Raw genomic sequence first — 16,439 nt, 5'->3', positions numbered from 1 at the left:
AAATTGCACCTACCATTTAAAATTATGACAACGCTAATTGAATTTTAAAAATAATAAAAACTTAGGAATGGCTTTGTTTAGTTTCCTCAACGTTCTCACTTTGTCATACATTTTGAGGAGTTTTAGCATGATCAGGCCATAGGCTCCCTATGAAATTCTAAGTTGGGGGACAGTTCTGCATTGATTTTTATAATTTCATTTCTACACAAAGACCACAGACAATATTGGAAGCAGGTAGAATACAGATACTAACACCCTTGATGAGTTTTCATTTTAGCTTCAACCCCAGCCAGGATGAGCTACATGAAATACTGTTTGCACTCTTCTGATACATCTCACCGCAGCCTTTTCAGAGGTTGCTGCACATGGGTTTTTCTCCCAGCTGGTGTAGAGAATGGTATCAGTTGGAAAAAAACACCTTCCAACAGTGCTGCAGTCACTTAATGAGCATAAAACCAAAAAATTTCTTACACATTGCTAGCATCTTCAGTGAAAAAAAATCAAAGCTTCAAAAAACAATTTGCATAGATGTTTTGTAAACTCCTTAGACATTTTTCAGGGTTACTAGGTCAGGTCATTACTATATTTTTCCAAGTGACTAATACAAGCCTTAACAGTGGTACCTCTATCAGGAGGAGGTCTGGACAGAGGAAGAATTGCAGCTTACTATGTGGTAAGTGACTAGCCCTTTTCCCAGCACTAAAAGGGGGAAGAACTAAAGGAGAAAGAATTACAAAGACTACCACAGTGAACCCCAGCAGATGGGGCTTTTGATGAACAGTTGAGAAAACAAAATGGAACTGGCATGTCTGACTCACCATATACACCCATCTATACATCCACATGCACTCACCATCTGCTGTACAACCACTGTTTTAACAACTTCAAAATCATGGTATTATTGACAGCAGCATTTAAAGGAATATAAGGTCTGGCAGTGGAGAAACAGCAGTGTGTGATGCCATCCTTGTCCAACGAGTCCTCTGCATTCCAGAGGTCTCCACATGGAAGTCACCTACCACATGGGCTGACACATCCCGTAGGTCTCTGACAGCGTTGTTATACCACAGCCTTCAAGTATTTTTCGTTAAATATACATCTGTATTTGTTATTAAAAGTTCCCTTTGGTAGTTCCTACTTTATTCAACTCAAACTTGACTGCTCTTTTTTAATTGTAGTATGAATCATTAAGATGACTTTTCTACTTCTGAAACTTCCAGCATACAATGCAAAAAAATTATCTGTCACAAAACCAGCCAACATGCATTTCCTTGAACAGGAACATCTAGAACAGATACTTGGAAACCACATTAGGCAGAAACTGGTTCCAATTGTATTTGAAACACGAAACTGGGAACAAGGGAAAAACAAATTCCAAATAAAACACAAAACTACACAGCACAATTATCAAATAGGAACTTCTAGTCATACTTCTGTATATTCCCTGATTTCTCCCCACTTAGCGAGGCATATTTTAAGAACACTTTTAACCTTCCCACCCCTATTTCAAAACCAAGATCAAAGAAAAGTCGCTTGGATGGACACCTTCCGCTTCTTATGCAATACAGATTCAGACGCTGCACTTCAAAACCCCAGCCGTTACTTCAGCACCCAGCAGTCCAAACATTATTCCAGTCCTTTGAAGCAGCCCTAATGGTATCTTCCATTTGCAAGTAACACTTCTGTAGTCAAAGATCTTACTCCAAGGAGATGTTAATGTGAAACCACTCAGACTGCAAAGAGACACACACTCCTGGAGGCAGACTGCAAAGGTGTTTAGAAGTCAATGTAACACCATTACGGAGAGTGTCAGCTTAGAAGCTGTCATAAACACTTCATAATCACTCAGACACAAACTGGACTGCCTGCAACACATTACTTTATTAAGTGCTGAATAGAGGTTCAATTGTACGAATAAAAAGCACAATGCTACAGATAATAGCCTTACTGAGTAGCTTTTCACATAAACGTCAAATTGTTGTTTTTTCAGATTGAAAGGTTTTTAAACTATGGAGATCTGGGCTTTTTTCTTAACTGGAATAACATTGCTTAATTACAAGCTAAATACTCGGCAAGATCAAGAAGAAAGGTTTGTATAATACCAAAGGACACAAAAAAGTGTTGCCAAGTAAACTCTAAATATTAAGTCAGTCACATAACTGCCAGATTTTATTTTACTCAGATTAAGTAAGCAAAAAATGAGGTGGAGAAACAATGTGGAAAAAACCCCAGGTTATTTTACCTCCAAATTTGTTGGATATATAAACCCTGCTCTGAAAACATATTTAAAATCGATGTTAAAGACCATCACTCTGAGAAACTCTCCAACAAGAGTTTGACAAAGGAACCATTCCAACACTGAAATTATATTAACACATACAAATTGCACAGGTCAAAGCTGTACCTCTCTGGATGTGGTCTCAGAATTTCACAGAATATACTAATGAGGGGCTGACAAAGTGATGCAGTATCTCTACAGTTGGCAAGATGGATGGTAAAATATTCCCATATTTGGCATTGTTTCCATTTCATTGTACTTCCTCCCCACTAATTAAAAATACCTCTGCACAAAATAAATGACACTAAGAGAAGCAGTCCTGAAATTTCATTTTTCTTTTTCTTCTTAAAATATTAAATACTATCAAAATCTAGGAATTATGAAGTTAAAAAATACACTGGAGAAAAAAAAATACCAGTGGTATTGTCATACTGAAAAAGAAGGTAACATCAGGTATTCGTGGCCTAATCTGTGACTAATTCAGACACAAGAAAGAAAAAACAAAACCAAACAAAACCAACCAACCAACCAAAATACCCACAAAACCAAAAACAACAACAAAAAACATCCACAAGCCCAAAGAAAACCCTTCTTTCCCACTAGGAAATGTGTATAAGCTACCTTCTACTAGCAGTAAGCTACACATAAGCCAGGATAAACAAAGTAGTTTAACTCATTAATTTAATGGAGCTTACTAACAAACAACTTCATGTTTACTCCAGTGTACCACGCGGTATGGAGTTTAAATGCAGACAGTTACTGCAGAACAGGTTACACCAAGGTAATCTGTTCATGTACCAAAGAACTGAAACTCCGTTCTTGCTCTCCTTACACATGTAAGATCCCATCCCGCATAGCATTTCTCAAGGGCACTGATACAGATAGCTTTGACAGAGACACTCTTTCATCTGGACACAGAAAGTCACTTACAAAGGTTGCACAGAACTCTCACCCAACCACAAAGCAAGGGCATGTTACCTACATGCACACACAGAGGAAAAAAAAAAACCTGCTAGACACAAAGCTGCTCTTATCAGAATGGCCAGGGCAAGCCCCACGTCAATCCAAAGTGCTTCCACACATTTGTCAGAAAACACGCATTCATTTGGGTAAGAACATTTCAGCAGGATAAAGGAAGTTGTTTTATAAAAATTCTTTAGCTTAAGTCTATGTGACTACTCACAGTATCTTAATTGATCAACTTGTGCTCTAACTGCTGATACTGCAGTAACTGTTATTTCCTCTCTTAGCTCAGTATCTTAGTGACACCTAATGTTTGTTTTCTGTAATACACCTCGAAGACCAAAGCAAAGCCCTTTGAACCGTTTTAATAACCTGATTTGTACGCTCCTATAAAACTGATCAGTCTTCAAAACAGTGTACAAAACTAACTGCATACTATAAACCCATTCACAGTATTCAAATTCATTCCATTGTAAACCCAAATTTAAAAAAAACACAGTGGGCAAGCTAGCTTTGCTGTGTCATACACGTCCTTGCTCTAAAATCACAAAATACAAAGCTAATCCAAAGGCACGTTTTACTCCACTAAAAAAAAGCCATGAAAATTAGAATTAGACGCAGTTTCTCAGGACATACAATTAGATAAAATTTCCTGTATTATAGTTACAATGTTCCTAAATTTTAGTTAAAGTTCATAAATTTTAGTAAAAAGTTACTAAATACTGAAATTTAGTAAAGTATACTAGGTCTGACTCCATTTCTATTAAACCATCCTTCAAATGCAGAAGCTCAGCTGTTTGCTTTTTTTTTTCCTCATCTCCAGCTAACAATATACAATCAAGAGGGGGAAAAGGGAACTCTCCCACACTTCAGTGAAACTCAATTTGATGTACAAATTAACATTATTTTCTATTATGCTGATCTGCTAGTATATAAACATGTCCTACATAGCTAACCAAAAAGTTACTAAAAAAAAAAAACCCAAAACACGTTTCTAAAAAAAACAATGTATTTTACAAAGGGAAAAAACTCCATGCTCTCCACATTATTTTGAAGGACAAGGTGTTATGAGCAATTTTTTTTTTTAAGTTAAGAATTTTATGACCTACTGTATTAAACTTTATTCTGTAATTTCAAGAAATTTGGGGGAAATTCCCCAAATTAAGACCATGTGCTCATAAACCACCCTGAAACACAAACTGCAGGGTGTATGTATGACAGCATGAAATCAAACCCATATGCACACATAGACTTTAATAAAATTAAAATTGCAAATCATGTACATGACAAACGTGATTGTAAAATACTATTAATACTGTCATACTTGCATTCCTGGGACAAACAAATTCTTTTCATATTCTTCTACCCTTACTAATTTCTGTAAGTTAAAAAGATTTCTGTCCTTTCTGGGATACAAACTACCCCATAGTGTCAAACACTATTCCCAGTTTGACTCTGAAAATTTACTTAAAGAGAAATGTTTTGTAAAAAGCCCTCAAATCTGAAGGTACATGAATGCACGTTTGACCTATGCTCAGTATTAATCTTAAAATAAGCATATTCCATACAAACCATATGACATTGACGATAAACATTGACTCTTTCCACTTCGATAGGAAAAATTACAAGTAAAATATTAAAGTAATAACACAACATTACAAACAAACAAAAAAAAAGCCTCTGGCACAGAAGCGAAGTGAACTCTCTACTTACAGGTATGCTCCAGACTTGCATTCCATCGCTGTATCCGATCATTAGCAGTAATGGTGGTTCATTCCCGGTGCTATGTATTTCATGAAACTCGATATTCCTTGATGTATCTAAATTGGATTTAAATATCAAAGTAATTATTAACAGGTTCAGATCAACTGTGGCTGGTGTCAGTTATACTAGATGGTGTTTTCTCAATGCATGTTTCTGTTGTCTTAAGTAAAAACAAGCAAAGTCGTTTAAATTTTTATGCTGGAACAATACTGAAATATATTCTTTTAGGCAATCATAGAATCATTAAAGTTTCAAAGAGGTTAGAAAGCATTAAAATTCAAAGCAATGGAGAAAAATTTTCTGGATTACAATTTGTGTTGTCACTAAATACTCTAAAAACTTCTGCAATTCTTTCTCCAGTGATGAGTAAAACATGGCAAACTTTTCAAACCGAGAAAAATTTGCAAAGGACCAACAAAATAAACATTAACAAATACAGAAATTACAAATGCACAGACTGGTCAAAACTATTTCTAGATACTATGTAATTAATCTTTACACCAACCTTACCAAAAGAAGAAAATCCCCAGGAAGAAAAGTGCTACAGGACATAATAATTAAAAATATTAAGCCTTTCTTAAGTAAAGCCCTCATACTACATTTTCAACCATGACAGAATGAACAAAAGCTCACCGCAAGCATGTAAGTATCAAAGAGAGGAGATATTTAGGATGGTGAACAAGGATGTGTTCAGGCCCAATCAGCCAATAGGCTGCTTAAAAATAAATTTAAACAGAATATGAAGAATTCTAAAGGATATTCTAAAGGGTTTTGTTATGCTGTAGAAAAGAAACTAAAGAGGTTTTTTCAAAAACAAACATGCGAGGAAAACAAACCCACAAACAAACCAACCTTAACTAGCCTAAAGCTGGACATAATGCCATGTACACATTGATAGGTCTTTTCTAGTTCTAATAACCCTGAATTTATGAAGTGCCAGCCTCTGTGCCATTTCAACAGCTGGAAAACATATAATCTTCCCTATTAACCCCTTGCAAAGGCTTAAAATTCCCCATCGCAGCTCTGGCTATGGTTGCTATTACTTCACCTGAGACCAGAATGAGCCTTTACCATACAGCTCTAGACAGGAAAACAAGACAAGAAACAGCAGTTTGCTGGAAGACTTAAATCCAATGCTCTCCAGAAGGCAGGTCCCTTAGCTGCCCAGCTACAAGAGCACATACCACACGCCACAAGCAGCTCCAAGCCATTCAAGAAGTAACTACCTGACAGCAGCATTCAACCAGCTCTCATTTAGTCCCTAACCTTACTGAAAAACAGGTAACCAGGACAGACAAATAAAACAGCTCAGATCTTAAGTGGGGATCTACTTGACACTCTGCGCAAAGGCTTGTAACAGTCACCAGTTTCTCTTAAAAAGGTTCAAGATCTGTTTTCTGCACTGTCAGTAGTCTTTGCTGATGATTTATTAAGATACTCTGGAAGTGATAAACAAATGACATTTCACGACTGTTTTGTGGCTTTGCTCTAGTATTTTCCTGAAAGACATCATGGAATCTCCTGCTCATTTTGTCCAACTGCTCTTCCTTTCTAGGTTACTCTAAACTCTATCACACCACTGAAAAAGTATCTGCGACCTTGACTGGATTCACAGTTACATAATCTGGCTTCGAAATCAAACAATAGACAAAAGAAATTCAAGTCTACGCTTTGTTTTCAACTACCTTAAGGAAAAAATATGGATTTTTTTTTTTTTTTAAAATGTATTTGCCCCTCTTCCTAAGCAACAGTTATTTTGCCTTCACGTGAAGTCACAAGGCCTGTTTGTTCTATTTGGTAAATACTCAACAAAAATGCAGTTATTCACTTAAAATTAAGTATTTCATTTCCCTTTTCTAGATACACTAAATTCTGAGTCAACCATGTTTACTGGTAAAGCTGACTGAAATTATTGTACGGGGACCCAAAAAATCACAAAAATAAGTGAGAGAAAACAAAGTCATACCATTCAAATCTGCATTTTCAAATCTGACCCAAATGATCTTCTCTTTCTCTTCTGCTGGTGGGGTACCACTGTAGGCCTGCACAAAAAGCAAAAGGGTTGAAACAGTACAAGTTTAATACCCTTTTTTCTCTCTCGTAGACCGCAGGAGGGAATATAAGTTAAAACACAAAAAGAGATACATGTATGTTATTGTCACCAGTATTCCTGTGAGGTTTTGTTTCAAAAATGAACAGTTCCACAATCAACTTATACCATACTAAACAGAATTCAGGAAGTATAACATACATACTAACGTAGAAATGACAAGACATATATAAGAAAAAGCCTTCTGGAGCAGGCTAGAAATGCCACATGACTTACAGCAATTTAGTCAACTAAAATACAGTGGCTTCTACAATCTTTAACTTTAGCAGTTGTACACTGCTTCTAAAAGTCATGTTGGAGGTTCTCACTTGAGGCATTTTTACTTGTAAAGTTCTCTTTAATTCACTTAAAAGCTTTGTAAGCAAGATTGAGGAGAGACCTATACTACATAGTTTATTTTACTGACACGTTTTAGTCACATTTGTGACATCTTTAATACAGCTATTTAAAAGAGAATAAACTGTAATTTCAGTAGAACAGATTCATGTTTCAGTTCTTTCTTCTACAGATGCCCATAAAAAGATGAGATACAAAAAGAAACTGTGAAGGAGACTTACAGTATTTCCAAATTTTGTTTTACAGTTCTCAGGAGAAACTATGGTAGTAAGAACGTGAGCTACAGTAGAAATACCATCAGTTCCAAATGAATTATAACAAAATACTGTGCAGTATTTTGAATTAAATATGAAAAGAGCTTGTATAATCATTTTATACATGCCAGAAAAGCAATAACATGAAGTAAAAATACAAATTTAAAAAATAAGTGTGGGTATTACTTTTCAAAACAAATCACATTCCATGCTTCCAAGGCAAACTGATTTGTAAAATAAAACACAGACTGTATCCTTTAACTACAGAGAGGGGAAAATGGGAGCGGGTGTGGAATGCAGCAATCTTTTAAATGAAACTTTGACTATTTCTAATTTTGACCATGATCCCAAAATGCATTTTACAAACTGGTATTAGTAAGGGGAAATATTTTTTATATTATTATTGAGGAAATTAATGACTAACTAACCAAGATAATCCTTCAAATAAGAATCATGATAGTTTCCTGAGGCTACAGACAATTAGCTGCAATGCTCCTCCGCTACAGACCACAGCTTTCCCAAAGAGTAACAAAATTAGTTTCCCTCTGCTACCAAGGGGCCCATGGGCAACACAGAAGTGACCATTCCAGTTTCATGCTGCTGGCACCTGTGAAAACTATGACAAAGAGCAGACACGAGCATCATAGTTACTGTCCAGAGAGGAAGATCCCAGAAATGGCGGGGGGGGGGGGGGGGGGGGGGGGGGGGGGGCAGGATATCTAAAAAAGCAGAGGGAGGACGTCTGTTTTGCAAAACTCAGCACGATGCAGAACAACAGCTTAGGCAGAGCTCCACAGTCCCAAAGCAGCCAGGACATTCTGAGGCAATTTAAGGAAATGAGATAAAAAGAAGGGACTAAAGAAGGCAAAAGAAACTTTTCCCTTTTCAGCCAGTGATACAAGCTAAGGTGACAATGGGTGTCTACCACGTTGTTCCAACACCAGTCCAGCCAGGGTTCACATACAGGTTTCCAACTACAACCCAGAAAAATGTCTTTTTAAGAGGCAGAGCAAGTGTTATGCCCAGTCTCTCCCCTCCCCTACTATATAACATTGCCAAAGTTATTGTAGGAAAAGGCTGCAATCTTCTTCCTGCTATTTATATTGCAATCTTCAACTCCCTTCTAACTAAAATTCTCCTTCTAATTATGACCTATCAGAGGAAATCTGTAGGCCCAATCTTCAGACAGTATGCAGCCTACACTTCTAAAACCCTGGTCTCAAGATTCACATTCAAAAACCAAAAAATCTGGCTTTATGTTTCAATGATACTTTGGTCCACCCAACAAAGACTTCAACTGCTTTGTACACTGAAAAAATATATTTAAAGATCCAGACATACCTGTGGCACAACATCTTGAAGAAATGTAACAACACTTTCCATGTATGACTGTTCCCTTGAAAACAGAAGGAGAATTTCAGCTACCACAGAAGTTCAGAAGTGGTCATGAGTATATTAAATAAGACACATCACCAAAGAAAACACATACAGTCTTTAGCACAAAGGAAAATATTAAGCATGCAATGCAGTTACTTAATACACTGCCAAAAACTCTGATGATATAAATAGCAGCATAAAAGTCTGTAAAAAGCTAAGCAATACCTGTTTATGAAACAACTGCTTGGAGGAAAAGCATAAAAGGCAACAGTGAGGAAAGAAACCATGTTCTCCACATCTGAGTGGCTGACTGAAGTAGAACAGGCATTCAGAAATTATTCTTCAGTATTTTCCTATCTGATTTGGCCATTACAACATGAAGATGAGGACTTAATCTAAGGGCTGGAGTTCTCCTTGTGGGGCAAATAAACTTTAAGACCTCGTATGTATTATGTACAACGATGCAGTAAGTGGTAGCACGAGATGGAACAAAACCCTAACTAAGAACAGGAAGGAGAGGTATTTTCAGCTAATATTTTATAGCTTGGGAAGCTTATTCCTTCTTGGAAGTTCATTAGCAGCAATGATTTAGAATAGTATATAGCAAAATACATTTGTTCTGGTACATTTAAACTAATGCTTTTATTAGCATTCCCCAGCATGAGTGGTGAGCCTCTTGTGTAACTGCTGAGCAACGTACAATGTGGGTTGACTATATTAGACAGACGGTGTTGAAACTACGCAAAAAGTTTGCACTTTCTGTAATAAGTAACACTGAAACATGCTGGCAATAAGAACTATCTTCATAAAGTCCAAGACGTTTTGGTTTGTTTTTTTTTTTTTTAAATTAACTCTTTAGGTAACAGCTTCAGCATCCCCCAAATTAGTTTTTATATCAGTAGTAATTATTCCTGCACTAACTCAAGATTTCCAATACCAACCAAGAGAAAAAATTGTAAACTAGGAAATCTAGCCTCTTGACATCTAAAGGTACACGTGTTTTCTTTGTGCTTTCTGAAACTGTGCTAAGACTCTTTTAATAGAAATTGGAGTATTAAGTATTGAAGAACTAAGTACTCTGCCCTATACACAGTGATGGAGAAGATACTTGAAGTCAAATGCTGCAACACCTGAATCAGCTTAACTGGTTGACTCATCTCTGAAAACAGAGACAAATCTAAACAATAAAGTTTTAAATTTTAGAAAGCTTGCTCCAGTTCATGACAAAACCAGATTTTGTTCAGCAGTTCAAGGATTACTGCATTAAAGTTTGGTTTACTGCTTTAGCTGTGGTTTCTAGTGTCAATTCTTCTTTATGTAGGTCACCAAAACTGTCTTGTATACCTTCAGAGCCCTTTATTACCTAGCAGTAATATCTGACTACAGGTATAGTATTAAATACAGTCTTTGAAGTGCTCATAGGAATGCCTACTAGCAAGAGTCATACCGTCTTCATTTTTCAGGTCATGAAATGAGTACTATTTTTTTTCCTGCCCTCACTCCAAGTACATCTTGAAACAAAGTTGATGTTTGGGAAACGTTTCCTTCAATGCACTCTAATCTCTCCTGAAGTTAAAAAAGGTCCAGGAAGATCTCTTTAAAGAGCTTAAAAACAACCAAAACAAAAAATAAACCCTTCCCTCAGTAAGAATCTAGAAGCTTAAGCAGCAGAATGCTGCTTCATGCTGCTCAACAAACACAAACTCTCATCAAAAAGACTGACATTTTTGAGGTGAAAAGATGTACCTCAAGAAGAGGCCAACATATTTGATAAAATAAAATATTAGATAAGTCTTATTCTTACAGTGGTTTTCTATTACATTTTTAAGTATATTTTGTAGAAAAGGTCATTACAAACAGAAATACATTTGTTGAGGAATTCTGCAATATAAAACAATGATTATTCTAGCCCATGGCTGCAAGACAAACCTTTCAACACAACTTTCTGTGTTATGAAGATTGGTTTCTTGTGCTGCCTAGTAAAAATAAAGTGAATTTTGATGTTAAAATACACAGCTACCTTCAGTGGCAAACTGATAACCACTGAAATTGATAGTACCAGTGAACATTTCAATATGGTGCTATTTTGCAGCAACAATTCAGCAGTATAAACATACCCAGAAAGAAAAACTGCTAGAAAAATCCTTTAGTAGACAGAATCAAGACCATAAATCTTCTAGACTGTCTTACTTTGCCATGAAAGTATTTTTATGTGAACATAAGAAAAATAAGGATGCCCAAGCAAAAAAAATGGTCTTTCGTGTTCTGACTGGAGAGAGGTAGCTTCTTCCCCTGTTCTTAGTTTTGTTCTCCTAAGCAAAAAAACCCACCTAGAATCCACAATTCTACTTACCGAAGGACTTTAATGACAGGCTTGTATGTTTTCATACATGCACCTCTGTGACAAGGTATTATTAAAAAGAACAGCAAGAAAGGAACACGCCACACATGCTCCTTCCAGCTTAAGGATTTGTAATCGTTGATCTACAGCTAGTGTAGTGTTTGTACAGCAAGCAGAATTGTTTAAACAAACAACAAAACATTGCAATATATTAATCTTTAAAACGTACAAGTTTGAAAATTTTGGAGTATAAGTGAAAAGCATCCCATTTAGGGAAAGAGTTTGACCTGCACAGTTCTATAGGAGACAGGAATGCAACATCTGTTTGTTTTATTTGAAAAATATTCAGTGTAACAAAACCATAATGTCAACACAAGCCCTCAAGAGCTGGCTTTGAAAGAAAATTCAGGCTAGGTTCTTCTTCCACAAGAAAATAAAAAACATTTCAGGTAAGGGCTATTCTTCTAGAACATGCTTACGTGACAGCTTGTGGGCGAACCACCACTCCTCCAGTACATCGACTTGGGCGGCGCGGAGATTCTGTCGCCATCGTTTCTTTGCAGATACCTATGAAGAAACACGTTGCTTTTTAATAATAATTTGTATCAGGATTATTTATTACACTAGTTCTTGACATATTCTTCAGGATGATAAAAACCTCTTGAAGAAAGAAATTTAACTTACAGTAACCTGTAAGACACTATGTCTTACACTTACACTATGTACAGCACTTTTGAGAAAAAAAAAAAAACAACAACAAACCAAACAACTCTTTTCAGTATCTCAATCACTACAGCTCCTGCAATGCATGTGAAAGCAAAGAAAGAATGCAGACCTGCATGATAAAGCAGAAATTTTCTTCAAACTGTACATTAAAGACAGCGGTACAGGTACACAGGTATCATCACTGTTATATGAGACCATTATTTACTAAAGAGCTTAGAAAATAAAGTCTTAGAAAATAATTATATATAAATCATGTACAATCACAATCGCAGTGAATTGTACTCTTGAAAATCTGGAACAGGTTACACTGAAGTGAACACAAAAAGTGTGAGGGAACGCATTCTGCTTTTTCTATGTCAGCTTTTTCTGTCATCTTCAAGTTTTTCTTCACACTTCTGCTTTCCATGTGAGAATTCAGTGCAACACTCCTAAAGGCAAGAAAACACCTGAGGAGCGTCACAGCTCCCTGGCACCTCTTCAGCCCCGCCACTCAGCCACGGCACTGTCCTCCCAGCCTCAAAACAAGAACAAGTGCGTGAAGCAAGAGGAAAAGACAGATCCCCAGCGCGGTGCTGATTACCAGCCCCATGTCACGTTTGGGTGTCTTCCTCAGGGCCACCTCATCAGGCGAGGCAGGGATAAACAGCCCCACGGAAATTAATAACAAAACGATTAGCAATACAACTGCAGTTTGAAACACATGCCAAGCAACCTGAGAAGGAAACAAATGGCACGTAAGGGATAAAATATCCCCTCATACAAGGCCTTCAGCCGGCGGGACGGCCGCGCCCGCCGGTGCACGTTTCCCGCCCCGCGTCGGCACCTGCGGTGGGCACCTGAGGGGCGGCGGCGCGAGCCCTGCGGGGCGGGAACTCCGGCCCTGACGGGAGGCGGCCGCAAAGCCCCGGGCACCCTCAGCCACCCGCTGTTGAGCAACTCCCCAACAAAACGCGCTCACCTGACCGGCCTCTCCCCCGCCCGCCGTCCCGTGAATCAGGCCGCGGCCAGCCGGGGAGGCACCCCTGCCCGCCGGCCGCCCCTTTCGGCCGGTGGCTGCCACAGGCTCCGGGCTGGCGGCCGGCACCTGCCCTGCCCGCCGCCCCCCGCCCGCCCTCAGCGCGCCGGCCCCTGCCCGGCCTCACATCCCCAACACTCGCCCTCAGCGCCGGCCCCAGCGCGCCCCCGGAGCCCGCCCCAGCGCTCCCGGCCCAGGGCTCGGCCCAGGGGGCGTGGGTCCCGCTGCCGCCCGGCGCCCTCACCTGCCGCTGCTGCCCTCCGCCCGACGCCTCACTGACAGTGTTTGGGACCCCCACGGGGAATGACACTCAGCGCACTACCCGCTGCTAGCCAATCACACAGCCCCGAAGGCGGGCTGCGCCCCGCGTCCGGCCAATCCCCGGACCCGGTTCCCAGCAGCGGGCGGGGCACGAAGGGACAGGGAGGGCGGCTGCGTCCTAAAGCTCGGTTGAGAGGCGAGCGGCAGCCGGCGCTGCCCCCACCCGCAGCTTTGTTTACATCGGGATCTCGCGAGAGGCGCCGCGTCAGTCCCGCGCACGTGGGCGGGGGCAGGGCCTCGGGGCTGATTGGCGGGCCAGGCCCCGCCCACACGCAGTGTGTTTACCTGACGCGCGGCCCTGTGTGGTGACGTACAGCGGGTGCGCGGGAGATGTTGGACGGCGGCGTGAGGTGAGGCGGCGGTACGGGTTCGGTGTGGGGCTCGGTGCGGGCACAGTCCTCTTGTTCGAGAAGCGGTATGTGTGGCCCGGTGTGCGATAAGTCAGTTTTCACACGTTCATGGAGACATCGCTTATTTATTTCAGGTTTGCGCAGAGCTGGGGACCGGTGTGCGATAAGTCAGTTTTCACACGTTCATGGAGACATCGCTTATTTATTTCAGGTTTGCGCAGAGCTGGGGACCAGGTAGCATTCCACAAAACAGGCCCGCCAAGTGGGGCTTCCCGCGATGTACTTATACACAAAGACTGCGGCGTTAGTAAATTCCCAAATCCATCCTCTTTACACTGATTTGTATATTTATATATATTTGTATATGTATAATTTACATATAATTATAATATGGCTTCTGTTATGCTCAGGGGAGAGGTCTTCACCTGAGCAAGGGTCTTTTTGACCTAGGGGTGTGATTTTTAGTGATAATAAGGGTAGTTCAGTTAAGGGTACACAGACCTTGAGTTTTCATGCCAAGTTGCCAAAGTATCCTCAAAGTATCCTCATTAACTGTCTCCTCAAGGCCTAATTGTTCCAGTGTCCTTCCCCAAATATTAGCTAACTGCATACCTCTCTGATTACAGCCTAAACTTGTAATGTATACAATTTACGTCCTGCACAAAACAATCAAACGGTTCTGTATGCCTGTGTTACCCATCTGCATTTCTGAGTTACACTCCAGCATCCCAGCAGGCAGTGGGAGGTGGCAGCTGAGGGGCCTGGGGGCCTCGGGGGCTTCAGGGGGGCGCTGCCCTCACAGCCACCAGCCCCGGGCAGGGGGGAGCGGGTTTCCCCTCAGAGCTTGGTGGGTTTTGGCAGCGCTGCCCCAGGCAGAGGGATGTTTGCAGGTGTCTGGCACTGCACGCGTTTCTGAGGGGAACGTGCTGTGCTGGAGGCGAGGAGCTGCCTTTTCGCACCCGGTCAGGTTTCTATCGGGGAGCCCGGGCCTCTGGCTTGCAGATCCAGGCAGCGGGCACCTCAGCCAGGATCAGTGACCTGCTCTGGGCATCCACCCCAACTGCTGCGGCCACAAGTCATCACCTACATACTAAAACCGTTAAACAATTACTGAAGAGTGTAACACAGCATGCTTCTCCACAGAGTACCTGTTGGCAAAGAGTAACCATTCTTTGTTCCTCTCGCCCTGCAAAAAATTTAAAACAATAGCTTCCAAGGTTGCCCCACAAAAGAATTGTCCTCTGGAAAAAAACAGCACTAGAGGCTTTTTTACAAATATTTTTGGAAGGTGTAACAGGGCGATGCAAGTCATGCATGCCTTCAGCATCTTCTTGATGATGCAGAACTGTGGTTTTGCACATACTGGAGCATTATTTCACACACACACAAAAAAAGTTGGTGTAACTCAGACTTGATATTTGCCAAAAGGAGACTGTGTTCACATGTTAGCTGTAAGCTCCCACACTTCCCTGTCTCAGCTTTGATAATTGAGTCAAATGATATGTAGGTGGGCAAACGTACACAAGAGTAAACTGCTGCCAGTTTGTATCAGCAAGTAAGTTTATGTGTACTGCAGAGGAGCATTAAACACTGAATGCTTTCTGTCATTCCGCAGCTACCCCAGGAAAAATTGTAGGTTTTGTTAGATTTATAAGAGTGAAAAAAAAGCCAATGTTTGCCGCAGCAGCTGGAGAATCCGAAGTCTAGAACTGTTGAGAGGAAATGTGGGAGAACAAGATATGCAATTATGAATGCAGCAGAATTTGATGAAAACTTGATTTTTGCATTTATGAATGCAGCAGAATTTGATTAACATTTAAATTTTGCTTCTATGAGAGCAAAAAAACCTGGGGAAATTTTCTCCAGTCTTTTCTTTTGCATATTTAGTAGTAGCAATGCAGACACTCATCTAACTAATGTGCTATACCTGCACCTTTATTGTGACCAATATTTTTTAAAAGGTTGAATGTCATGAATTAAAATTGAAAACAGACAATTACTGTCTTCGTTCATTGCAAAGATTGTTGCTAGGGAAGTACAGATAGCTGCCGTTAGCCTCTATATACTTCCTGCCATATATGGTGTGTAATTTCAACATCACTTAGAGCAAAACTTCATTGTTAACTGTGAGTGACAGCCCACGGACACAGAAATAAATTCTTGAAGGATGCAATTTGGACAGACTGTTACTTTTATCTTGTAAGATAGTGCTGCATTCGCAGGATGGGTGAAAGAGAATTGTACATTTTCAGAAAGCATATGATTCCCCCTAGGATTTCTGTAACCATGGTAACATACATAGATAGAAGGCCTGATTTCAACCCATTTTTTATTGTTCCAGCCATAAAGAATTAAGATTCTATAAATAACCACCCTAGCCATTGGAATAAAATACTGGCCTTTTACTTCCCAAAAAATAAAAAAAACCCCACAGGTTATATATTGCTACAGTTAAACGGTCAGTATAAAGTGCCAAGATCAGTTCCGTAATAAAACTATGTGCAATGTCTTGTTTCACAAGCCACGTAGCCACTGTGAAGGGGAGAGTAATTATTAGATTTTTAATTAATACAAAATATAAATATGCTCAACAGACCTTAAGCT

At 39.9% G+C, this 16,439-nt stretch overlaps 1 protein-coding gene and 1 long non-coding RNA gene across 13 annotated transcripts in view; one reads left to right on the top strand and one right to left on the bottom strand.

Moving 5' to 3' along the window:
- Positions 1-13,646, bottom strand: part of BCAS3 (BCAS3 microtubule associated cell migration factor) — a 370,196-nt gene extending 356,550 nt beyond the window's left edge. For 8 of the 12 annotated variants that reach the window (XM_056357216.1, XM_056357199.1, XM_056357222.1 and 5 more), the window contains exons 1-5: positions 13,409-13,645; positions 11,903-11,990; positions 9,047-9,101; positions 6,972-7,047; positions 4,955-5,061 (exon numbers count right to left, since the gene is read on the bottom strand). In XM_056357216.1, the coding sequence (XP_056213191.1) occupies positions 4,955-5,061; positions 6,972-7,047; positions 9,047-9,101; positions 11,903-11,973 (309 nt within the window). In that variant the 5' untranslated portion in view covers positions 11,974-11,990; positions 13,409-13,645. Of the gene's footprint in view, positions 1-4,954; positions 5,062-6,971; positions 7,048-9,046; positions 9,102-11,902; positions 11,991-13,408 lie in introns of all 12 variants that reach the window. The other 4 variants (XM_056357240.1, XM_056357189.1, XM_056357251.1 and 1 more) reach the window with 3 other exon arrangements.
- A 100-nt stretch (positions 13,647-13,746) lies between these two features.
- LOC130147221 (uncharacterized) lies at positions 13,747-15,633 on the top strand. Its single transcript, XR_008821162.1, has 2 exons — positions 13,747-13,835; positions 13,970-15,633. It is a non-coding gene; the product is annotated as an uncharacterized LOC130147221 (long non-coding RNA).
- The last annotated feature ends 806 nt before the right edge of the window (positions 15,634-16,439 follow it).

This window comes from Falco biarmicus, chromosome 1, assembly GCF_023638135.1.
Source record: "Falco biarmicus isolate bFalBia1 chromosome 1, bFalBia1.pri, whole genome shotgun sequence".
Taxonomy (NCBI): domain Eukaryota; kingdom Metazoa; phylum Chordata; class Aves; order Falconiformes; family Falconidae; genus Falco; species Falco biarmicus.
This window is presented reverse-complemented; position numbering and strand designations above follow the sequence as displayed.